Consider the following 26,347-nt stretch of genomic DNA (forward strand, 5'->3'; position numbering starts at 1 on the left):
GCTGCGAACTCTAAACTATATGTTTTGTGACTCACTTTTCACACTAGTCAACTCAAATAGCAAAGCATGATTATATCCATAAAGACAATAGAGGATTAGGCTAGTAGCAAAAGTGTAGAAAGCATTTGAAGTCTTAGGTGCTGACTAACATTATACGCAGCCTCCCACCAAGAATGTTCCCCTAACTTCTGTATTGTCATCTGGGTCCTCTTATTTTGTTTCATTCTCATGGTGTTCCTGTGAAGTTGTAGTTTTTGCTATTATAGATTGGATACTCAGAGACAATGGGGGTTTAAGATGCCTGAACTGTGCCATGCCTTTGTGGGCCTCGTTCTGCATGGACAGATTGACCCTCAGTTCCGTAATGTTGTGTACTCCTATGGGGAGTAGGGCATAATTGCCTATTGTTGTTGTCTGTATGGGCTTAAAACAGAAGGTTGACCATGGACTGGACCACAGTTTACCCCCATGCGACATGACTCAGGCATTCGTTGTTACCCAATAGGTCCACATCTGGAGATACACATAGTTTCTTCAACACTGTTTTCAGGGTTCTATTGCCCCTTTTCCACAACTCGCGAAGATGAGTAAAAACCTTCCCTGTAAAGGGTGACTGTTACGACTAGGTGAAAAAGGGGTCTAGGGGTTCCCTCTCAGCCTTTGCCTGGTTTAACCCTAACAGGGTTTAATTTTAAAAACCCCTTGTTTTTATCTCCCCCTCAGTGAATCCTTATTCACTGCTTTCCAATTGTAAGGCAAAGAAATCAATCAGACAGATTTTCTTAGATTTAAACAAGAAAGATGGAAGCTTATTAATCTTAAACTCTAATTCGGTTAACGACTACGAATACGCAACCTGACCATGCTAGCATGCGTACGCGATAAATACAAATGCAGATAGAGACAGAAAAAGTAGACAGAATAAAGAGGAAGAGTTTGAGGCAATAGCTGGCGGGGTGGGGGGGTGGTGGTGTAGTGCTGTCTCTTACCCCGACAAGATGTGGATCACCATTGCCCAGCTCTCTCTTGATTGAATCAGTGAGCATTTCTTTTGTCTCTCCAAGCACTGTCTCTTAGTATGCAAATGTTTTTCCAGCCACTGCTGATCTCTTTAAACAAGTCATCTCTCCACTACAGCAACAGTTTAAAATTAATGTTCATGTGACGAAATTAATATGCCTCATTCTTGGCAGGTGGGGGTCTTCATGACAGTAATGCCTATTGACCTGCACTGGTACTCCCCACCTCTTTTGATCACCTCATTCAATAGTGTTCTAAACTATTAGCACATAAATACTTATAATTCAAGCAACCAGTCATCCATGGACTTAAATGATTCTCTAGTTCTCTTTTCACATGTATCCACCTTTGGATATGTCTTATTAAATACTCAACCCAGCCCTCAATTGTCTTAATCCTGATTCCATATCCCTCTTTATGTTAAGTGCTCAACAATTTTGCTGCCTCTGACAGGTCCCATTCTATCCCGATTATTTTAAAGTCAGTTTCTCTATGGATAGGTGTCAATGGCTTGATGATTTAAAATATTGCCTCACTCTACTGACCATATTAACCATTTCACGTTATCCTATTGCCCAGTAGCTGAGCATGTCTGAGACCCATTCTTCAGTGCAGGGTCGCCATACATTCCTGCAAGTTAGTTACTTCACAGGTGACAAATCACATCTGCACAATCAAACCAGTATCCCAACATCATGCCACAGTGAGTGTATCTGTCTGAAGACATTTGCTTATCTCCCCCTTTCATGGTCCCAATGAATCGGGTAGTGGACAGACTATCAAATATTGTTTTCTTTAAAAATTCATCTCCAGACATCTCCAAGAGAAAGCTATCAATTACACAATTCTTAACTACACTTCCCTAACTCTTACTAAAATATTTTCCATTTAGCAGTGTAATTTTTTCTGTCTCTGTCTCTTACCCTCAATCACTTACTCTCATCCAGTTTTACACATCCCATTACCTACCATTTTATCTCATTCATGAGTCCTGGAGGAACTTTACAGTCCAATACAATATTCTCATAATATCTTTAAAACTGAAATCAAACATTCCCATTGGATTCCAGGCATGAACGTGCTCTGATGGTCTTGCATCTGATGTTTTATCATTTTACAATTATCCCAAATTCAAATAGTGTTTTTGGGGTGACAGGTTTTGTCATTGTTCAATTAATTTCTCCCCAAAAGAAACTTTATTTCTTGATACTCAGGGACCACCTGGACTGCTTTTCCATCAGTTTTTTTTTTGTTAATTGAAAATTTGATTTTTCCCTTAAATTTTGGGTATATTTTCCTTTTGAGTGCTTGAAATAACTGCACATATCAATTTATTTTATCTTTTTTTTATTCATACATGGGATGTGGGCGTCGATGGCTCGGCCAGCATTTATTGCCCATCCTTAATTGCCCTTGAGAAGGTGGTGGTGAGCTGCCTTCTTGAACCGCTGCAGTTCATTTGGGGTAGGTATACCCACAGTGCTGTTAAGGAGGGAGTTCCAGGATTTTGACCCAGCGACAATGAAGGAACGGCGATATTGTTCCAAGTCAGGATGGTGTGTGACTTGGATGGGAACTTGCAAGTGGTGGTGTTCCCATGTACTTGCTGCCCTTGTCCTTCTAGTTGGTGGAGGTCGCAGGTTTGGAAGGTGCTGTCGAAGGAGCCTTGGTGCATTGCTGCAGTGCATCTATTCAAATCTCAGAAATAATGATGCCCAGGCTTGGTGGTTTTGCATGGTGTTTCACATAAATGACAGAAGTGCTTGCAAATAGTTTAGAGGTAACTTCTATATCTCTCCTTCTCAAGCGCTTTGTTTCAGAACATAACAAACGTCCTGAATGTGTTAAGGCCTAGTCTTTGAAAGGCAAAGCCTTTTCTCTAAATCATCACCATGCTGTGACATTTCAGGTCTGCAGATAAGTTCTTAAAATCTTTAAAAAGTCTGCTAGATCTCTTGCTGTGGCTTTGTGTGCCCCTGGAAATCATCGGCACCTGTTTAAAAAAAAAAGCACAAAGAATCCACTCTGGGCACTCTGCCCAAGTGCCCAATTGGTTAATTGTCCAAACATACTCGTCAATTTAGAAACTTAAAATTTAATAATGTCCAATATATAAATTTACACTGAGCAATACAAAAGTTGTGGTGGGAATTAAAAATACACTGCTGTCAGCAGAAGGGTTAACTTCTCTGTTTGTTTTCAAGGGGGCGGAGCAAAAAATTCTCAGATGCACGCAATTGTGTCACTTTATGTAACTTTTTTCCAATCAAAGGTGAACGAAACACCATTTTAAAATGTTTTCCCAAGTCTTGGAGGCCTTTTTAAACTTGCTCAAATTTTTTTATCCTTCGGAATTACATCATCTTTTTTTGTGTCCTTTCCAAATGACTGTAATCAAACTGAAGAAAAATAAAACTAAAGAAAAAGTCAGTTCTTTACAGTTAAATAAAACCTTCAATATTCTTACAGCAAAGAGTTAAAGACAACACCTGCAACCTTGCAGCCCTTTAACAGTAGAAAATGGGACATTTTCAATTCCTGATGTTTGCTACTTTACCTCATTTGGACAAACAATCAGTAAGACAGGCCTTTAATAGCAGTTTTTTAAAAAAAAAATCCCTCGTCCAATTAAAGCAAAGTGTTTTAAAAACTTCAAATTGGGTTTCTGCCAGATATCTTCAAGCCTTCAAGGCTGAAGCTTATCTCTTGCAAAACAAATTGTTCTGTACCTTTTAGTTGCAAAACTAAATTTTAAACTAAAAATAGAATCCTACACCAGCATCTTTAGTTTAAGATGTAGGGCATTGGTGGCGAGCTTCAAAAACGGCGCGGCGCATGCGCGAGATGTGTGCCGCGGGGCTGCCGCCATATTTAGCGCGGTGGCTCATTTACATGACGTGGATGACATGGAGGGGGCGGGTGCTCCGTCCCTGGCAATGGCGTCCAGTATCACTGCGCGAGTGCCGGTGCCATTTTTAAAGGTTTTACAGTTAATTTACATGTTTAAGGGAACAGTCACTGTAAATTTAATTTTCTAAATGTAATAAATGATTACAGCCCCTCTCCTACCCCCCCCAATGACTAAAGACTTTATTGACTGCCCTCTTCCCCCCAAAAAAACCTATCCTTCGATCTCGACCGTCCCCCCTGAACTTTATTCACTTTCACCTTCGACCCCTTCCCACCATCCCCTCCACCAATCGCAAGAGTTTTCCCACTCCCTCCCCTGCCCTGAAAACTTAACCTCCCCCCCCCCCCACTCCCCCCTCACCAGTGTTCCGCCTCGGATCCCCAGATCCGAAGGCGTAGGAGTTCCGGCAACCGGCCAGAATCTCAGAGTGGGACGGCCGCAATGACAAAAGTAAGTATTAATTCATTCATTAACATTTATTTCCATATTGAAATGAGGTTTTCGTCACCGTGCGGCGGGGGGGGGGGGGGGGAGGGTGGGGCCGCCACGAGGCCTTGCCGCCACCGGTAATATGGGGCGGGGCCTTACCAGCGTCGACGCCCGTAGTGAGCCTCTCCCGCCATGACCCTCAACATCAGGGGGCTGGTATAATCCAGCCCATAGTTCAGATTTTGTATCCCATCACATTCTTAAATTGAAATGAACACACTCAACAATCACTCTTTCATACTTGTCATGCAACTTAGAATCCTTTTAAAACAAACCTTAAAACAAAAGAAATACTGTCATTCGCAAAGCAAGTTCAACTTTTGCTCTGGGCCCTTTTATCATAAGTTCACATTTCTGAACATCCCCAGAGAGCCTGCCGAGAATACACTCGTAATCCCCATCTCACACTTCTAAAACTCTCAGGATATTTTTTGTCCCAGGCAGGCCTGCCTTCTCTGTCAGACTATCCATCAACTGTTCCCTGTGAAATGCCAATGCCATTGCACTTCTGTCTTTACCTAATCAAACTCTCTCCGAGTTTTTCTACCTGTCCCTGCAGTACTCATATACATTTAACTAAGCTGTTGCTTCTCACAACTCAAGCCTATGATTCTGAACACCCTGAATCCCACTTCTGACACCACTGTAAGATTTAGTTTTGGGAGTCACAGATACCTGAAGAAGGGGGATCGAAGTAGTAGATGGTTTTTAAAGTAGTTTATTAAGAAGCAGCAGTTTAAGTATGATGCTGCGTAAACTGAATCGACAGAAAAGACATATGGCCCACGACAGATTGAACAGATTACCGATCCCAGATCATACAGTGGGGCAGAACGGTTTTGGAGTCTCCACAATGGATGAGGCAGGCGAGGTGTTGGCGGTCTCTTCCGCCCTCGGGGTCCTCAGTCTTCTTGAGCTAACCAAAGTGTTCAGCCGAAGCCCAAGCCTCGGCCGAAGCTCAGTTTTGGGAAACTCCTTCTGTCTGAAGAAGACTATTTGTCTCCCAAGCCCTGTCTGTATACTTTATTTCTCGGGGCTGGTTTACCCTATGCCAATCACTTGTTCGATTCCAATTGCCCAACCATCAAGGAACAGGTGCTCAATGTAAACCCCTCCCCTACCCATCACACTGCCCCCCCCACCCCTCCCCCCTGCCCGAAGTCACCTTTCACCATATCTCATGCTTGGTATTGTTCGCAAATTTCTGCCAGCCACTTGTCTAGAGAGGGTACAAGGCTCCATCTTATCAGCTTTAGGAATGTCTTGTTTCAGAGCCTGCGCTAAAGTCATGTCCTTGGCAAAGATAACAGGCATATTCTTTCCTAGCTGTCTGCTATGGAGTCTTCCTTAATAAGAGAGAGAGAGAGAGAGCTATTTCTATAAGATGTAATTAATTTCTTAAGGTTTTATAAGACTATTAGACAGCCATTTCTTACATTTTCTACTTTGAAGACTGTCAACATTTAAGTACCTCCTCTATTTGTTTTTATCTTATCCAATATTCTCCTTTACTGCTACATCGACAGCATTCCCTTCTCTAGTAAAGGCAGATGAAAAGTACTCAGTTTATACCTCAGCGGTGGTCTCTGTTTCCAAAGAAGATCTCCTTTTTGGTCCTAATCCCACAGTTCCTTTGATTACCCTTTGACTATATGTTTATAGAAGAACTTTTGGGTCCCTTTTATATTAACCACTAATCTATTCTCTCTTTGCCCCTGTTATTTCCTCTTTTAGATCTCTCTACTTTCTGGGGGAATAATTCAGGTGGCGCCACTGAAACAAATTTCCCCCCTCTATATTCAGCTTGGTTCTCTCCTCTATTATGAACCTCATTCTTCTGTCTTATTTTAATCTCTATTTCTTTAGACATCCAGGGAGCTCTAGCTTTGAATGCCCTTCCTTTCCCCTCATGGAATGTCTGTATTCTGTAAGTGAACCATCTCCTCTTTGAAGGCCTCCTGTTGTTCAATAACTGTTTTGTCGACCAATGCTTGATTCCATTCCACCTGGGCCAGACCCCTTTCCAACTCATTGAAGTTAGCACTTGTCCAGGTAAGTATATTTATGCTTGATTGTCCCTTGCTTGAGACTAGCAATGAATGGTTGTTTTTCAGATTGGAGGGTGGGTGACAGTGCTATTCCCTAGAGGGCATGTACTTACCTTACTTCCCCTTAAATGCATCCATACTATTTGTTTCAGCTACTCCATGTAGTAGCGAGTTCCACATTCCCATCACTCTCTAAACTTCTAAAGAAGTTTCACCTGAATACCCTATTGGATTTATTAGTGACTATCTTATATTTATGACCCCTAGTTTCAGAGTGGTTAAGTATCTTTATATGAATTTTCTGTTCATCCATTAACACTGGGTTGAATTTTATTCGGGTCCCGCGCTCTGCGGAGGCACCCTTTCAACTTGGCGGGGTGTCCGCATTCAGCGTTGGTCGCTGGGCCCCCGTGATATTACATGCGGGGACTCATTAACATCACTGCACTGAGCCGCCACCCCCCCACCCCCCACCTCCAAAATTACGTGGGGAGAGGCGGGACATCCGGTGCAGTGAGGAACCTTTTGGCAGCTGCCCAATTTAAAGTGACCCACCACCTGCTTCCTGACAGCTGTCAAAGAAATACTTACCTGGCTGTTGAAGATTGGGGCTCCTGTCAATCTGGCAGCAAAGCAGAGAACGTGCTGGAAAAACTCAGCAGGTCAGGCAGCATCTGTGGAGAGAGAAGCAGAGTTAACTTGACCAAGTTCAAAGACCTGAAAGTTAACTCTGCTTCTCTCTCCACAGATGCTGCCTGACCTGCTGAGTTTCCCCAGCACTTTCTGCTTTGCTGTCACATATTTACCCTGCTGTGTCCCAGTGTCCTGTGAAGTTGCGATCCTCTTCTTCCACTCGAGTGCAACATTGCTTCTTGTAGGTGTGCCGCACCTGGGTGAATAATCTTAATTTTGCACATTCCAGGACGTGAGACTTAAATGTACCATAAAAGGCAAATACGCAGCAGAAATAAAACCATAATTGAAGAATATTTACATACTATAGGCTTCTAATCATCTGACTGTGAAAAGTCGCAGACTAATATGCATTTGAAATCTGTATTCGTTTCTCTGCTAACTGTTATGTGAAAATCCATGTAACTTCAATTGAACGATCTTTGCAACAAAACAGGAAAACATGATCTTATTCTAGCTGCATTGCCAACTAGAAATATTACATCAATAACTATGATCAGCTGCTGCAGAAGCAAAATGTTAGTGAACATGTGTCGCTGTGTAATAGTTGAAAAACCATGACAACAGCACAGATTTCCTCATTAGTCCTGCATTGGTTTTCAAACATGGTGTTGACGGGTACATCAGCTGCTTTCATGGATCAACTATGTGGTGTGCCATGGCATTTCCCATCTTGGCCAACACTCAGAGTGGCACAGCATGACCACATCAAGATCCTACCAGCTGAATCGATTGCCCCCACCATCCGTATAACCTTAATGCTCCTGCCCTTTCTGGCACCCTCCCCACACAGGGTGACTAGAGTGCCATTGCTCCTTCACAAACACAAACAAATGCAGAGTGTACACTGTTTACAGAGGAAGGGTACACAGTACCTCTCTTCATGCCTACAGAACTTTCCCTTCAGTAATCCCAGACCCGCTCCCTCCTTCCTTCCTGTATGCAGAGTGAGACCCCTGACTTACCTTCCGGAGCGGAACCTTCTGCTTCTGAGGACCCGCCGGCTTTTCTGATTGTGAGCGGGACGTCACGTGACGGCTGCCCGTTCCACATAAAGTCCGGAAGTGTGCGGGACCGCAGAGGTAATCTGCAGAGGTAAGTACTGTTTTACGTATTCTAATTGGGGTGCTGCTGTTGAGTGACCGGGGGGTGGGGGCTGCACCGAGGTCCCCCCTCCGCCAGTAATTTGCGGCGGGCCCTTCTCGACATCACGGGTCGAGGTGGGCCTCCCCCCACAGAATTTTACCGGCCCCCACGCTGTGACTCACGGCATCGAGGGGCCAGTAAAATTCAGCTCCATGTTTCTAAATCTCCTTCATCTTGGTTTCTGACAGATGACGCCAGGCTACATGTGGGGAGCTAATATATCTGTTATCTGACATTGATTGTTATCAGGGGATTCATTCTGACTCACGGGAAGATCAAAAAATAAATCACTGACTTCAAGCAAGGCAACAAGATAAGAGAATAGGATAATTGGACATGAGGAATCATTTCTATAATCTGGCAGGTCCCTGGCAACTATTTTGAAAGGGAGATAATGTTGAGCTTTGCTGACTGAATTAACAAATGTTATTAGAAGCTCTCAATATCAGAATCTTACAGCACAAATGGAGGCCATTCAGCCCATCGTGCCTATGCTGGCTCTTTGAAAGAGCTGTTCAATTTAGTCCCATACCCCAGTTTTTTCCTCATAACCCTTAAAGGCTCTTCAATTACCTGTCTAATTCCCTTTTGAGAGTTTCTATTGAATCTGCTTCCACTATCCTTTTCAGGCAGTGTGTTCCAGATCACAACAACCCTCTGTGTGAAAAAAACCTCTCTTCATTTCCCCTCTAGTTTTTTTTGCCAGCTATTTTAATTCCGTGACTCCTGGTCACTGACCCACTTGTCAAAGGGAGACGTCTTTCCCCACTTGTTCTATTAAAGCCCCTCATCTTGTTTAAAGGTCTCTCCTTACCCTTCTGTGTTCTAAGCGAGCAATCCCAGCTTCTCCTTCCTCTGCACATAACTAAAGTCCTTCATCCCTGGTATCATCCTGGTCATCCTCCTCCATACCCTCTCCAAGATGTTGACATCATTCCTAAAGTGTGATGACCTAACTTATACATTCTACACGTCTAGAAATCTATACTAAATCTCTAATGGAGGAATTGAGAAGTGTATTATCACCAAGATGTCTCAGAACTCGGGGGGGGGGGGGGTGGGGGGGGAAAGAGAGTAACTTGTTTCTTAAACCCTCCTTTGTCTCACCATATTAGCACGTATTAATGATTGGCTATTGTAGTGGGTTAAAATAATCTCCTTGGTAGCTTTGGGACTGGGATTCAAATCTATTCTGGGCTAATAGAATGGAAAATGTCTTCTCTCCAATATAAAATGATTTGAGCAGTAAACTTTCCACATCTCTATTAACACACTGGGCTGAATTTTCCGGACGTAGGATATTCTCGGCTGTCGGGACCATTTAGGGGTCCATAACCGGGTCAACAGAGCAGCCCGCCTTCCGGATGGTGATCAATTAGCAGGGTGTCTGTGAATCTGTCATCCAATTAGGGACGGTGGGCAGGTTGAGGAGGAAGGAGGGCCAGTCAGCATGCCAGCAGCGTTCACAGGGGCTGGAGTGTTCGTGTGCTGCTGAAGCGAAAGCCTTGAAGGAGGGTGGAGTCAAATGGCTGTGAGAAAAGGATGCGGGAACAGGTAGCCATATCTGCACCCCGAGCACTGTCTGTGAGAGCAGTCTGCAGGAGCTGCTCTTGCAGTGGTGGGCCTCTGACTGGGGATGCCCTTAGGATTGCCGTTTGTACCTTAAAATGGACAGATTGCATCGTTTTCTCAGGCCACTCCGACCTCCTGCTGTGCAGCCGCCTCCACTGAGTAGGTGAGGTTCTGACGCAGTGTGGGACCCGTGCGATGATATCAAAGTGGCATTGCCCTCGGAAAATTGCCGCTAATTTCCCATTTAACAAGCTTAATTGGCTTCCTGCTGTTGCTGGGCGGGTTGCCTTCACCACACAGAAGCCGCCTCGGGGAAAAGCGGAAGGATGTGGGGACATGTCAGGGAACTGGCACGATACATTTTCTCTGATTTTTGCCACCTCCAAACCCACCTCCAAGTGCCTGTAAAATTTCCTTCATTGAGTCTACGGGCTGGATTTTACCAGGCCTTCGACACCAGGCTCCTTGGCGGTGGTGGGGGGGGGTGGTGGTGGGGGTGCCGGAAGATTGTTCCGGCAGAGGCCCACCATGGAGCCCGGCGCCGGGAGGGCCTGGCCCAATCTTCCCGGTGCTGGCAAGGCTCTGGGGCAGACCCCTGTATTTAAATATGTTAATGAATAAAATGCATGCATTAAAATACACTTACCTGCCATCTTACAGGTCCGCCACGATCTTCAGAGTGGCATCCAGCATTCCAGTGCCTTCACTTCCCCGTCTGGGGAAAGCAGGCATGACACTGGTGGGGAAGTGGGAGGGGGGGGGGGAACCGTAAGATTTTTAGTATGGGGGCTGGGGGGGAACGGGGTCAAATTATCGTCATCAGTGTAGGGGATGGTGGGAAGGGGTGAACGTCGTACAGTTGGGGGTGGGGGAAGGTCATATTTGTAAGGGAAGTATTTTTGGGGGAAGGGTAGATACTTTATTGTTATTGTGGGGTGGGAAAGGGGTTTTAGAATTTTATTCTGTATATTTTAATGAACTGGCATGGCTGGCTGCCCTTTAAAAATGGCACCAGTGCCTGTGCACAGGCAGCTGATGCCATTGCTGGTGTCAGAGAGCCCGCAGCCTCCACATGATTGGGGGTATGGGTTGACCGGGGTATTTAAATGAGCTACCACGCGGTAGATCTTGGCAGCGTGAGGCTCGCACATGTGCGGGCCGCCATTTTAACAGTGGCCACTTAAAATCCAGCCTACACGTACAGTCCAGAAACTTCCACACAAAAATTTGGGTTGACACTTCAGTGCAGTACTGAGGGAATGTTGCTCCATCTGAGGGGCTATCTTTTGGATAAAACATTAAATCGAGGACCTGCCTGTCCTCTCGGGTGAATGTAAAAGATCCCAGGGCACTATTTCGAAGAACAGCAGAGGTATTCTCCCCGGTGTCATTGGCTAATATTTATCCCTCAATCAACATCACTAAAAAACAGATCACCTGGTCATTTATGGGAGCTTGCTGTGTGTTTCCCATATTACAACAGTGACTACACTCCAAAAGTACTTCATTGGTTGTAAAGTGTTTTGGGACATCCTGAAGTTGTGAAAGATGCTATAGAAATGCAAGTTTTTTCTTTCTTTCCATCTTCAAGTATATGGTCACGGTTTTTCACTGTGAACTCTTCTGAGATTTGTAATAAAGAATCTTGTTGGGATAGTATCGATGGAGCTTTACACTACTCTGTTCTAGTTACCTTGAAATGCTTTTTTTTTTAGTTTTATTCTGTATCTAACCCCGTGCTGTACCTGTCCTGGGTGTGTTTGATGGGGACAGTGTAGAGGGAGCTTTACTCTGTATCTAACCCCGTGCTGTACCTGTCCTGGGTGTGTTTGATGGGGACAGTGTAGTGGGAGCTTTACTCTGTATCTAACCCCGTGCTGTACCTGTCCTGGGTGTGTTTGATGGGGACAGTGTAGAGGGAGCTTTACTCTGTATCTAACCCCGTGCTGTACCTGTCCTGGGTGTGTTTGATGGGGACAGTGTAGTGGGAGCTATACTCTGTATCTAACCCCGTGCTGTACCTGTCCTGGGTGTGTTTGATGGGGACAGTGTAGTGGGAGCTATACTCTGTATCTAACCCCGTGCTGTACCTGTCCTGGGTGTGTTTGATGGGGACAGTGTAGTGGGAGCTATACTCTGTATCTAACCCCGTGCTGTACCTGTCCTGGGTGTGTTTGATGGGGACAGTGTAGCGGGAGCTTTACTCTGTATCTAACCCTGTTTTTTTTTATGTTGCTGGCTTTGAGTGCAAAATGCAATAAAAGGTTTAATTCCCCAGCAGTGAGCTCCCTCCTCTGCATGACCATAAAAATAATTCCCCTCAGAAATATATATGTATTCTTAAAAAGCTGAAAGGTTAGTATAACCCTGGTCCCATTGGACTGCTGGTCATCCTTTCAAGAGATCTGTAATGGTTTAGATGTGCGAGAGTCAGTCGGAAGGCCTCAAGTTTCCACAACCAACCAAATATTTTGCTGTCAGGCCAGGAACCATGTCCACATTCCTCAGATGTTTACGTTCTTGTTTAGAAGCTGAGTAAATTCCTTATTCGGGAGCCAAAGGCTCCTAGAGGCTGTGAGCTGCCCAGAACAACATGAAGCTATGATTCTGGGAAACTTGGAATTGCCAGGCTGGAATTAAGGAAGGTGGGATAGATTATTTTCTTTTACTATGTTCTTCTCACTTAGTAATTATGTGAGGGTGAGAAAAGAAGTATTTTTTTCTTGTGAAGGTTTTAGCACTATCTAAAACCTGTCCTTCATGCAAAGAGGTAAGACTGCCATATCTACATGATTGCAATCTGGATGAGAAGAAAGAGGGGTTGAGTTTCTACTCTTGAGAGGAGATGAAAATGTCTGAGGAATGCATAGTCCAACTGGCGAAAGATGCCTGGTGCTCTTGAACATTTTAACTTGCCCTTATAGAAACATAACAGGAGTAGACCATATGACTATCAAGTCAGCTCCACCCGACCTTTGACCTCAACTCTACTTTCCCACCTGATCCCCATATCCCTTGATTCCCTTAGAGTCCCTCATAACAAAAAGCAAATGCTTTAAAAGGTTATTCTTCTGGTTTTAGTATTAACCCTGTTTTTTTGTTGTTTTGAATGGATTTTGTTGTCTAGCCAGTTCAAGGGTTTGATTACGCAAAGCAACACATTGGTCAACAGGGCGGAGAAGATGAAGTCACCATTACTCAGGAGACTGTGGTCTTGCCACTGCCCGGCCGAGATGCACTCGTACCTCAAGAAAGAGAAAGCTCACAGGACGGAGTTAACACCAAACCATCAAAAACCATCGACATTCGAAGAAGGTAAGCATATTAATTAGTACCAGACTGTGCATCACAGCTTGTAGACAGTAAGAATGTGTGGCACGTATTATGCCAATGTAAGGCTATGGTTAGTATTTGCTTTTGTGATCAGATAAGCTTTTATCTTATTAGTCAGGAACTTGGCAATAGCAACTTTGAACGCAGTTAATTCTTTGCGTCTTTACGGAACATGTGCAGATTCTACTGTTACACAATCAAAATTCAGGGGATAGTCTTTCATTTTCTATTGAGTTTGTGTGCAAATGTATTGAGTGTGGCATTGGAAATTTCAGACAGAAAGGGTGATTCTTATGAGACCTGCAGAGACAGGACCAGGAGGGAAATCTGAAAGGTCGCCATTGGGTCAGCAGGCCTAGACGTTCCGCCTCTGAGTGATCTTGCTGGAGCTGGGTGAGCAACAGAAGTGGCGACCCACGAGGCAGTGGCAGGTAGTCAATTAGTGCCAATTCACTGGCCACTTGGATCCCATTGTGGACACCGCTGGGATCTTACACTGCGGGCGAAAACTGGTAGGTCCCTGGAGGTGGCCTCCCGGCGGTAGGCAGGGGAAGCAAATCCTCCTTTATTTATCCCTCCTTCCCCCCCCCCCACAAGAGGCGCTTCTGCCACAGGGCTATATCTGTGGCTGCAGACTGTCCTGTGGAGAGGTTCCGCTGCACAATGATGGCCTGGCAGCTGTGACCATAAGTATTTTTAAAAAATTTCTACACCTTTAGAGGACGCCAAGGCACCCTGCGTTCTCCTGCCTGTCACAGCAGTGCCCCCCCCCCCCCCCACCCCATCCCGTCCCAGTGGGGCTGCCAGCAGGACAACTCTGCGGCCTCTCCCATTGGCTCAGACGGGTGCATTTCCCGCACGCCGTCCTTAATTGGATGGTGCTCCTGGAGGCAACCTCTTAACTGGCCGCCTCCAGTAAGATCGTGCAGGCAGTCGGCTCGGCCTGACCCACTTTTGGTCCCAACCTCAGAAAATCTTCTAAGGTGGTCAGATTCCACCCCAAAGTCTCTCAATGGTAAGAGTCGAAGTATATTTGTTTTATCACAAACTTTGTTGACGAGCAATTGGGGTAACATTCATCATTGGAGGGTATGGTGGCATGGTGGTTATGTTAGTAGACTAGTAAAGCAGAATCCAAACTAATGACCTGGCAATATATTCAAATCCCAGCATAGCAGCTGGGAAATTTAAATTGAGTTAATTAAATAAATCTGAAAAAAAATTGCTGGTCTCAGTAATGATGACCACAAAACTATCAGGTTGTCATAAAAACCAGGTCCAAGGAAAGAAATCTGCTGTCCTTACCCAGTCTGACCTACATATGACTCCAGACCCACAGCAATGTGATTCACCCTTCACTGCCCTCAGAAATAGCCCTCAAGGCACTCAATTGTATTTAAGATCAAGACTTCAAGCTCACTACCACCTTCTGAAAGGTAATTAGGAATGGGTAATAAATGCTGTGTGCAATGCTTGCATCCCATGAATGAATGAAAATAACCCAACTTTTTGGGTGGGAAAGCCACAGGATTGGGTGACCACTGGTTTTAACACCCTGCCCAATATTACACTCTGACCTGAACAGAGAGTAAGATGATTACGAGTGTACATCGCACCTGATCCCGTCAGTTTCCAACAGGAGGGTTAGTTTAAAATTGCGGCAGTGCCGTCTGTTGACACACTCGGTTCCCTCTTTGGCCGCAAGTCATGTATTGGCCGTTGGGAGATTAACAGTTTAGTACAACTCTGCTGAGGAGAGAGGCTAGAAGATGTCAGCAATTTTTGTATTTTCAGTCCTTGTTGGGTGCACCCTGAGGAATGCATTGTTTGATAAGGTGGTGGAAACAGATTCAGTTATGACTTTCAAAAAAGGAAAAAAAATTGCTGGGATATAGGAAAGAACAGTGGTGGGGTGTGCGGGGGTCGGGGGGGAGGGTATGGGGTGCTAACTGGATTACATTTCAAAAAAGTGCAGACTCAATGGGCCAAATGGCCTCCTATGCTGTACTATTCTATGATTCTAAAAATATGGTTCCTGCAGCTACATGTGGGAGCTTGCAATGCCTGCTCCTGAAATAATGATGTCTCTTGTGAGGCCCTTTCAGTTCGCAGATACATGTTTCAGTACAAGCCTGCGCATTTTACAATGCTGGCTTCAGTTCTTTGATCCTAAGTTTTATCGCATTGCAGATCCAGAGCTGGGAGAGGGAATGGGGGAAGGGTGGGGGGTGGGGGGTGAAGAAAAGAAACTGGACGTCATCGTGTGTGAGTGAAGTGATGAGGGTAATAAGATGGGGTTTTCCCTAAAATCTTTAAATCATTTAAACATTGACACTGAGGAAGCTTGTTTTTTCACGTGTTCCTTTGTCAGGCAGTGGTTGGCTATTTTTCCGGCCGTAATTGTTGCAACAAAGTCTATGTAAACATTTCTGGTCAGTTAATCCACTGAACTTCCTCTCTGTCCAATCAGTCGATGTTTCTGTGTGTCTGTTGGGTAAACACTCTTCATTACATTACAGTCAAACATGGGTGTTCCATACTAAGTAATTTCATGGTCTTCCCTAAAGTTTGCTTGTGAACATATATGCAAAACTGGAGAGGTATTGTCCCGGTGGACTATCAAGCTGGTCCTATACTAGCGTGGTGTAACTTCTGCAAACTGTCACCTCTTCTCACACACCCCCATCTCCCCTATTGTACCCTGTAAGCAGCTGTACAATCTCTTGGGGAGAGGTAGCATCAAATTTTGAGGGTAATTTGGGAAGGAAATCAGGGAACTTCCTCTTGAGGTGATCAAATAAGTTTGAGAAGACTGCGGTGATCAGGGGACACATCCTGAGTGTCTGCCAAAAATGTCAGCATTTTTTTGGTTTGTTCTTGTTAGAGAGCCTCACAGAATGTTACCAGCTAGGAATGAGATAAAGCACTAAGACGACCCAAATTATACACCTGAGGCTAGGCTAGGCCAACATGTTCCAGGTTAGCTGTAGCTCAGTGGGTAGTAATCTCACCTCTGAGTTGGAAGATTGTGAGTTTAAGTTCCTCTCCAGGACTAAAGCACAAAATTAAGCCTGGCAGACCTGAGGGAGTACTGCACTGCCAGAGGTGCTGCCTTTTAGCTGAGATGCTAAACCAAGGCCTCATCTGCCCTGTCAGGTGGGTTTAAAAGACATTATTTCAAAGAAGAGCAGAGGAGTTCTCCCTGGTGTCATGGCCAATATTTATCTCTCACTCAAGATCAACAAAGCAGATTATCCGGTCATTATCGCATTGCTGTGTGTGAGAACTTGCTGTCTGCAAATTGGTTGCTGCTTTTCTTATCTTACAACGGTGATTACACCTGATTGGCTGTAAAACACTTTGGGATGTCCTGTGCTCATGAAAGACACGATAAAAATGCAAGTCTTTCTTCTTGTGCAGGTTTTTGATTTTCTGGACTCTCAGTCCTTTGATGCGAATGGACTTTGAGCATCGATGTGGGAATATGTTGGTCACTCTCGGGAACTCATCCAGCTTCCTTATGAATATTTGCATGCTTCTGCATTCACTGCACGCGATGGGAACTTGTTCCAGAGAACATCACTGCTTTGTGAAGTGAAGCACCTCCTTGCATCTCACCTGGGCCTATGTTTCCACAACTTGTATTTATGAGCTCAGAGCCTCCTTAACCTAGTTAGCTCAATTAAATCATCCACTTGGTCTGAGTCAATAAAAACCGAAAATGCCGGAAATACAAAGCAGGTCAGGCAGCATCTGTGGAGAGAGAAACAGAGTTAACGTTTCGGGTCGATATCCTTTTAGCAGAGCAGGTGATGAAGCTGAGGCCTTTGCTAAGGTCAGAGAGGAGAAGGTCAGAGGGTATTGTGAAGAAACGGCAAGGGGTGAGATTAGAAGATGGGATGAGGTCAGGGGAAGTGAAGGGGAAGAAAGATCCAAGGGCCATTGGTACCCATGAGTTGTTGAAGCTTGCGATCCTGAAAGAAAGAAAATAAGTTTTTTGTGAAAGGGCAGGATGAGGCAGATGATGAAATGAAACTGCAGAGCAGGACGGCTTTGAGATAGAGTGAGTCGGCGCTGCTGAAGAGAGAGGGCGAGAGTGTGAACGTGGCGGTGAATGACACTGAATGTGGATTTCAGGATGTGATGAGAGCAGTGGTTTGAGGAATGATAAATGTCTGGGAGATATCTGTGGTCGTGGGTGGTTCCAAAACATGAAGGGTGTAATTTCAGTTGGAATCCATGTGGAATAAGTTGAAACCGGAGACAGTTGCTGAGGAAGGAGATGTGGCTGTTGAAAGTGAGTTCTGGGGGATACCTGTTCAAACATGAGAAGGGAAATAGGAAGCAATGAAGGTGAACAAGGTTAAAAAAAACAAACAGAAATCCTGTCAGAGGGAACAGAACTTCTTCAAGGGGGAAATTCCTGGAAGAAGAGACAGTGAATTAAGCATTAATACTAAAGCAAAATACTGCAGATGCTGGAAGTCTGAAATTAAAACAGAAAATGCTGGAAACACTCAAGCAGGCGAGACAGGATCTGTGGAGAGGGAAATAGAGCTAACATTTCAGGTCAACGACCTTTCATCAGAACTGAGTCTTGCCCTTCCATTGCTCATAGTTTCCTTGAGTGACATAACAGGAGAGCGGTGAGTTACATCAAAATGTAAATTACGCTGTAAATTCTGCTGGTCTTGCCGCAGCTTCTCCCTCCTGAGAATCTCATTAGCCTACGCAAGAACGCGAAAACAGGCATACAGAAATCAGGGTAAATAATTGAGGCCGTCAAGCTAAAACATGAAGTGTTGGTCTCAATGAGGAGAATATTTTTCATAAAATGCCTGATAAGCACAGCATAAAACACCACGGCTGGAGTTTCTGCTCTTTCAATGGTGCAATTCGCCCGAAATTGGTCAAACCTGCGTGAAATATCACAGAAATTTAAGCGCAAATTATATTTGGAGCGAATCGAGGCTCTGCATTACACTAGAATATGGCCCCTCCCATAAAACTGGCCACACCCCGGACTGAATTAATCTCCATTGGGCATTTCTGTTAATTGTGCTTATTTGCAGGACTTTGAGGCTATAAAAATTAGGGTGCTGTATTTTAAGCATTAAGGGCACTAATAGACACCTTCTAAAAGCTTTTCGATATACATATAAAAATAGAGATTTTAATTGACTAAGAAACAGAATGCTGTACCCCACTGTAACTAGTAGCTGGTTTGGAACAGCTTTTTAAAGTCATTTTCAGTGATTTAAAATCAGGATAGTCACGGGTGCTGAATTGACACTAATTAAAAATGCTTATTCTTTTGTGATAAACCCATTTTCAGCTGTATTGCTCAACTGCACCAAGTTATCATTTTTAAATGTATCGAGCAATACTTTTTAAAGCAAACTTTTAAACAAAATTATGTTTTAAGATGCTGCCCGATTGTGCTGGGTCACAGCAGATTTGCACTTAGCGCTATGCAAATGAGTGTGAGCGGAAATTCGAGAAATAAACACCTTTCAAAATGGGCACAGTTTTGGGCGCAATTTATGTCAGAATCGCTAATTGCGGCCAAAAATGGAGCTGTGCCCATCAGATATGTGATGTCAATGAGCAATTCATCATTTTAAGTTTGAGATCGATAGACTCCTGCTAGCCAAGGGTATAAAAGGATATGGAACCAAGGTGGGTGAATGTAGTTAGGATGCAGATCAGCCATGATCTCATGGAATGGCAGAACAGGCCCGAGGGGCTGAATGGCTGACTCCTGCTCCTGTGTTACTCCTAAATTTTATGTGTGAACTTACAGCCTTTCAGAACAGTCATGAGGGCTGGAAAGCCATGTTTCCTGGTCTTTTACCTGGGATGCGGTGAATGTTGCAATGAATTGGCTTGTTGAATACAAGCGTAAGTTGATCTCTCTCATGTGAAAATCGACATTACACCATTGAAGACTTGGATTAAATTTCCTCAAATTCTGCGCTTTGCTAGAGTAGGACCTCCCTGCCCATCAGCCCTGTCAACTTCTGTTAGATAGTTTCTTGGTAACTGTAAAGCAGGTTCCTTTAAAAAGCTTTCATACTTGTGATTGAAACATCAGTCAAAATTTACTGCTTCAGCACTTAGCTTTTCCTTCTCGTTGATAATGAGCTTTGTGGTAGAACAATTAATCATCAGTTTAAAAGGCATCATCTCATGGACATTAAACCCATTGTAATTTAAAGAACGTTACTTTTTTGAGTAACAACAACTTGCATTTATATAGCTTCTTTAATGTAGTAAAATTTCCCGCCCCACTTCAATACTGAACAAAAATCTACACGTCGCATTTTCATGTTTGGATCTGAGTCAATGCGAGAAGCCACAATTCATTCACGGAATGTCAGTAGTGCTGGCAAGGCCTTGACAGCCATCCTTGACTGACTTTGAGAAGGTGGTGTTGAATCACCCTCTTAACAACTGAGTAGCTTGCTAGGTCATTTCAGAGGGCAGTTAGAATCAACCACATTACTGTGGGTCTGGAGTCAGATATAAGCCAGACTGGGTAAGGACGGCAGATTTCCTCCCCTGAAGGACGTTAGTGAACTGGATGGGTTTTTACAACAATCCAGATGTTTCATGGTCATCATTACTGAGACCAGCCTTTTATTCCAAATTTATTTAATGAACTGAATTTAGATACCCCAGCTGCCATGGTGGGATTGGAATTGATGGGCTGGATTTTACCTTAGGCGGACGGGAATTCGCCACTGATGTAAAGGTCGGTGGCGAACCTGCTTCCACCTAGCCCGGGATCTGTCCCATATTTTAAGGGTCCCCGGGCTTTAATTGTCCCGAGGCGGGACCTCCACCCATTTGAGGGTCACCCACTTCAGGCCGGCAGCTCTTAGTCCCAATAGCGCCACCAGGAGCGGTGGCCACTGCTGGGACTGCAGCCCAGCCAACGCAATGGAGCCTGGAGATGAGTTAAGTTGGGCTTGCCTCACCGGGGGATCAGTCCTTCCCTGGTGAGGCTGGAATGGTCGTTTGGGGGGAGGGGGCCGTATTGGGTCCCGGGGATGGGTTGGGAGGAGGGGGCGGCCCTCAATCGGGCACCCTGTGCCTGACTGCTATGCCCCCTCCCCCACCCCCCGGGGCGCAAAAAGGCCGGCAGCTATTGCTGGGTGGCTTTTCACGTCCCCAGCATGCCCGCTTGCCATGGGTAAAATACCCATCGAGACGGGCGAAGGCCCTTAAGTGGCCACTTAAGGGCCTTGATTGGCCTCGGGCGGACAGGCCGTTTCCCCCCCCACCCCCGCCCGACTGCCGTAAAGCTCACCGGAGGCAGGAGTGGGGCGGGTAGACTTCCTGAGCCTCCCGCTCAATTTTACACCGCCACCATCCGACCCACTGGGGCGGCGTAAAATTTAGCCCGATGTATCTGGATCATTAGTCCAGGTCTCTGGATTACCAGTAACATAATCACTATGCGACCATTCTGGTTTTGTACCCACCTCTTGTCTAACCGTTGTTTCTCCAATACAGAGTTAAAGAAAAAGGAAATAACTTGCATTTGTATAGCGCCTTTCACAACCACTAGAAGACGTCCCAAAGCACTTTACAGCCAATGAAGTATTTTTGGAGTACAGTCACTGTTATAATGTAGGGAACGCAGCAGACAATTTGCACACAGCAAGATCCCATAAAAAGCAATGACTTGATAAACTGGTTTTGGCAAAAGTTGAAGGATAAATTTGGCCAGAACACTGCTGGGCTCTGCTGTAAGTTTTGCCATGGAATCTCTAACGTCCACCTGAGAGGGCAGAGGGGGCTGCGGTTTTACGTCTCATCCAAAAGTCAGCACTTCTTCTCAGTCCTAGCACTAACCAAGATTTTGTTCTTAACTCCCTAGAGTGGCCCTTGAACTCACAGCCCTCTAATTTACAGGAAAAGGGTCTACCAATAGCCAAAGGTGAGTTACATTAGGGGGAATACAACAGGCCTCAATAGCACCATTGGTCCTATTAACGAAACCCAAAGGAACTTAGGATGAATATTTTGCCCTGTCTAATAAACTTTCATCTTTTAAGACAATATTTTAGCTATTGAGAACATTAGTGGAATTTATAATCTTATTTCTAAGGCCTTATTTTGGGTTAATATGATAAAGAACATTTTTCCTTTAAGACACAAGTTAGTCTCTGCTGAATCTTAAGATATTTTAGTCATACTGAAATAATCAAGAGTGCCAAGCCTGCTATACTCTCAGCACTACATGAACTGCTTTGCCTGTGCTGGGACGAGGGAGCAGTACCCCAGGACATGCGCGATGCCAACATCATCACCCTCTATAAAAACAAAGGTGACCGCGGTGACTGCAACAACTACCGTGGAATCTCCCTGCTCAGCATAGTGGGGAAAGTCTTTGCTCGAGTCGCTCTGAACAGGCTCCAGAAGCTGGCCGAGCGCGTCTACCCTGAGGCACAGTGTGGCTTTCGTGCAGAGAGATCGACTATTGACATGCTGTTCTCCCTTCGTCAGGTACAGGAGAAATGCCGTGAACAACAGATGCCCCTCTACATTGCTTTCATTGATCTCACCAAAGCCTTTGACCTCGTCAGCAGACGTGGTCTCTTCAGACTACTAGAAAAGATCGGATGTCCACCAAAGCTACTAAGTATCATCACCTCATTCCATGACAATATGAAAGGCACAATTCAACATGGTGGCTCCTCATCAGAGCCCTTTCCTATCCTGAGTGGTGTGAAACAGGGCTGTGTTCTCGCACCCACACTTTTTGGGATTTTCTTCTCCCTGCTGCTTTCACATGCGTTCAAATCCTCTGAAGAAGGAATTTTCCTCCACACAAGATCAGGGGGCAGGTTGTTCAACCTTGCCCGTCTAAGAGCGAAGTCCAAAGTACGGAAAGTCCTCATCAGAGAACTCCTCTTTGCTGACGATGCTGCTTTAACATCTCACACTGAAGAATGCCTGCAGAGTCTCATCGACAGGTTTGCGTCTGCCTGCAATGAATTTGGCCTAACCATCAGCCTCAAGAAAACGAACATCATGGGGCAGGATGTCAGAAATGCTCCATCCATCAATATTGGCGACCACGCTCTGGAAGTGGTTCAAGAGTTCACCTACCTAGGCTCAACTATCACCAGTAACCTGTCTCTAGATGCAGAAATCAACAAGCGCATGGGTAAGGCTTCCACTGCTATGTTCAGACTGGCCAAGAGAGTGTGGGAAAATGGCGCACTGACACGGAACACAAAAGTCCGAGTGTATCAGGCCTGTGTCCTCAGTACCTTGCTCTACGGCAGCGAGGCCTGGACAACGTATGCCAGCCAAGAGCGACGTCTCAATTCATTCCATCTTCGCTGCCTTCGGAGAATACTTGGCATCAGGTGGCAGGACTATATCTCCAATACAGAAGTCCTTGAAGCGGCCAACATCCCCAGCTTATACACACTACTGAGTCAGCGGCGCTTGAGATGGCTTGGCCATGTGAGCCGCATGGAAGATGGCAGGATCCCCAAAGACACATTGCACAGCGAGCTCGCCACTGGTATCAGACCCACCGGCCGTCCATGTCTCCGTTATAAAGACGTCTGCAAACGCGACATGAAATCGTGTGACATTGATCACAAGTCGTGGGAGTCAGTTGCCAGCATTCGCCAGAGCTGGCGGGCAGCCATAAAGACAGGGCTAAATTGTGGCGAGTCGAAGAGACTTAGTAGTTGGCAGGAAAAAAGACAGAGGCGCAAGGGGAGAGCCAACTGTGCAACAGCCCCAACAAACAAATTTCTCTGCAGCACCTGTGGAAGAGCCTGTCACTCCAGAATTGGCCTTTATAGCCACTCCAGGCGCTGCTTCACAAACCACTGACCACCTCCAGGCGCGTATCCATTGTCTCTCGAGATAAGGAGGCCCAAAAGAAAGACTATACTAATCAATTCTTCCTTTAAAGACTTCGTTTAGATACTGTGAGAAAGTGGAGTTGAGGAAGATCAGCCATGATCTGATTGAATGGCGGAGGAGACTCAAGGGGCCGAATGGCCTCTTCCTGCTCCTATTTCTTATTACGTCTTATATCAAGACATAGGAACATAGTAATGTTTGTTAAATTGTTCAGCAAAGCTCAACAGCGTTTCTCTTTAAAAATGGTTGCCAGAGATTTGCCAGCTCCTAGAAATGGTGGGCTGGATTGATCGGCGGTGAGCTCAAAAAATGAACACCAAAGAGCCGCCAGGCCTCATTTAAATAGCGGGGATGGCCCGCCCACCCCTAATCACGTAGAGAGGGCGGGCAGTCCGTCCCTGGCAATGGAATGCAGGCGCTGTCGCCATTTCTAAAGGGCAGCCATCCCTGCCAGTCAGTTTGAATTTTTAAAGATTACACCCCCACCAAAATTTATTCAATAAATGTCTAACATCCCTTTCCCACCCCCGGTAACAATTACATGAACTATTTGCCCTTCCTTGCCCAAAACACTAACCTTTCACATCTGACCTTCACCCTCCTCAGAGTGCACAAAGCTTGAAGTTCACCCCTTCCCACGATCTCCTACATCCATTACGTTTATTAGACCCCGTCGCCACCCCTCCTGCACTGAAAATCTTAACCCCTCCCCACCAGTGTCATGCCGGCTTTCCCCAGACGGGGAATTGAAGGCGCGGGATTGTCAGCCGCCGCGCCGAAGGTCGCGGCGCGCCCAGGCAATTGAAGGTAGGTCCGTTTAAATTTATGCATGTAATTAATTTAAATATTAAAATCCAGATCCTGTTGTCCACTGGCAGGGGGGCCGCCACAGAGCCTCGTCGCCGCTGGGAGAATCGGGCCGGGCCCTCTCGACGTCGGCCTCCGTGGCGGACCGCTGCCAGCCCTATCTTTTGGCCCCCCCCCCCACCATGGAGCCTGATGTTGAGGGCTTGGTAAAATCCAGCCCAGTACCTCATGTCCTCTAATCCTGCTACCTTACCTCGTTGCCTTGCTCAAAGTCAGTGATTTATGGTCTAATCTTCTCATAGATCTGTTTCTGATCTTCCCCTGAGTCAGAATGAATACCCTGATAACAAACAATGAGGCTACAACAGGAAATCGTTGATGCAGTCAAATAACAGACCTATTAGTTCCCCACATGCATCCCAGCATCATGTCAGAAAGCAAGATGAAGATTTAGAAACATTGTTAATGGATGCTTAATTAAATCTTACAGCACAGAGGAGGCCACTCAGCCCACTGTGCCTGTACTGGCTCTTTGAAAGAAATGTCCAATTTAGTCCCACACTCTAGCTTTGTCCCAATCACCCTACAAATTAGCCTCTTCAATTTCACTTATCTTTTGAATTATGGAATCTGCTTCCACACTTTCAGTTAGTGCATTCCAGATCTTAGCAACCTGTCGAACACAAAATTCACAAAAATTGCATAAGTAGTCCAAAACTACGGGTAAGATGAATCCAATAAAGAATTCAGAAGGAACTTCTTTACTCAGAGAGTGTTGAACTTATTTTTAAATTATTTGTTCATGGGATGTGGGCATTGCCCATCCCTAAATGCCCTTGGTGTTAGGAAGGGAATTCCAGGATTTTGATCCAGCGACAGTGAAGAAACAGTGATATAGTTCCAAGTCGGGATGGTGTGTGGCTTGGAGGGGAACTTGCAGGTGGTGATGTTCCCATGCATCTGCTGCCGTCGTCCTTCTAGTTGGTAGAGGTTGGGTGTTTGGAAACTGCTGTTTTGGGAGTCTTGGTGAGTTGCTGCAGTGCATCTTGTAGGTGGTACACACTGCTGCCAAGGTGCATCAGTGGTAGAGGAAGTGGATATTTAAGATAGTGGATGAGGTGATGATCAAGTGAGCTGTTTTGTCCTGGATGATGTTGAGCTTCTGGAATGTTGTTGGATCTGCACCCATCCAGGCAATTCCCAGCCTCTGACCTGCTCTTGTAGCTACAGTATTTATACAGTTGGTCCAGTTAAGTTTCTGGTCAATAGTGACCCCCTGGATGTTGATGGTGGGGGATTCAGTGATGGTAATGCCATTGAACAGAGAGAAGATGGTTAGATTCTCACTTGTAGCTGGTTATTGCCTGGTACTTGTGAGGCATGAATGTTACTTGCCACTTATCAGCCCAAGTCTGAATGTTGTCCAGATCTTGCTGCATGCGTGCATGGATTGATTCAGTATCTGAGGAATCATCAGCGAACATCCCCACTTCTGACCTTATGTTGGAGGGAAGGTCATTGATGAAGCAGCTGAAGGTGGTTGGGCCTAGGACACTGCCCTGAGGAACTCCTGCAGTGATGTCCTGGGTCTGAGATGATTGACTTGCAACAACCACAACGATCTTCCTTTGTCCACATCCCTCGAACAAATAAAAACAAATCTGTAGGCTTGGATGGTCCACAATTGCAGACTGTTTTCAAACTTGCAATGGTATCTGGGGGGAGAGAGAGGGAGAGACAGCCCCACTGGTTTTCTGCTTAGTTAGCACATGAAGCCTGTCTGCTCAAAGTCTCAGGAACTTGTCTCCTGTGTGTAACAAAACTCCCAGTTTTACACAGCCTGGGGAGACTGTCACATGGTCCTCTCAGACCCCTTTGTTTTGAATGAGGTCCGAAGTCTAAAACCCAAACCTCTCTCATGTGGTATTGCCAGTGTTCATCCCCTGGAGGGACATCTCCACTCATGAATGCCTCAAGTTGGCTTTTGAATGTCCCACTGACGAGCGTGATATGGATAATCTACTCAGTTAGCCAGAGCATTGTCCTGGATGGGATTCTTGTTAGACATGTGCCTCCATTTTGATGTCCTGTAATGTGAGGTATTTCAGATGCAAATTGTGCTGGCCATCTTGGCTGCCAATTTTAAAAAAAGTTATCTGGAGGATCCCAGCTACTTTTTTTCATCAAAAGTTGAATGTAGATTTCCAACTGATGAATTAAAAATCCTCAATTGGTATAGCATGTTTTCTTGACAGCTGTAAGATACCATGATATGAAATATAAATTGCATAAAGTTGTTCTTGTATCATATCCCTTTTGTAGAGCCTTCTGGTTTCACTGTCATTTTGTCATGAAAGCCTTGATTGAGTTGACACTGGCTAATTAATTTTTTTTAAGTCCTCCGCATATCTGTAAATTGCTTTCTGATAAT

General features: G+C 45.2%; 1 protein-coding gene across 1 annotated transcript in view; it reads left to right on the forward strand.

Annotated features, from left to right (window-relative positions):
- kiaa1549la (KIAA1549-like a) overlaps positions 1-26,347 on the forward strand; it is a 348,851-nt gene that overhangs the window by 218,765 nt on the left and 103,739 nt on the right. The window contains exon 12 of the mRNA XM_068046635.1: positions 13,007-13,194. Coding sequence (XP_067902736.1) covers positions 13,007-13,194 — 188 coding nt within the window. The remainder of the gene's footprint in view (positions 1-13,006; positions 13,195-26,347) is intronic.

Source organism: Heterodontus francisci, chromosome 14 (assembly GCF_036365525.1).
Source record: "Heterodontus francisci isolate sHetFra1 chromosome 14, sHetFra1.hap1, whole genome shotgun sequence".
NCBI lineage: Eukaryota > Metazoa > Chordata > Chondrichthyes > Heterodontiformes > Heterodontidae > Heterodontus > Heterodontus francisci.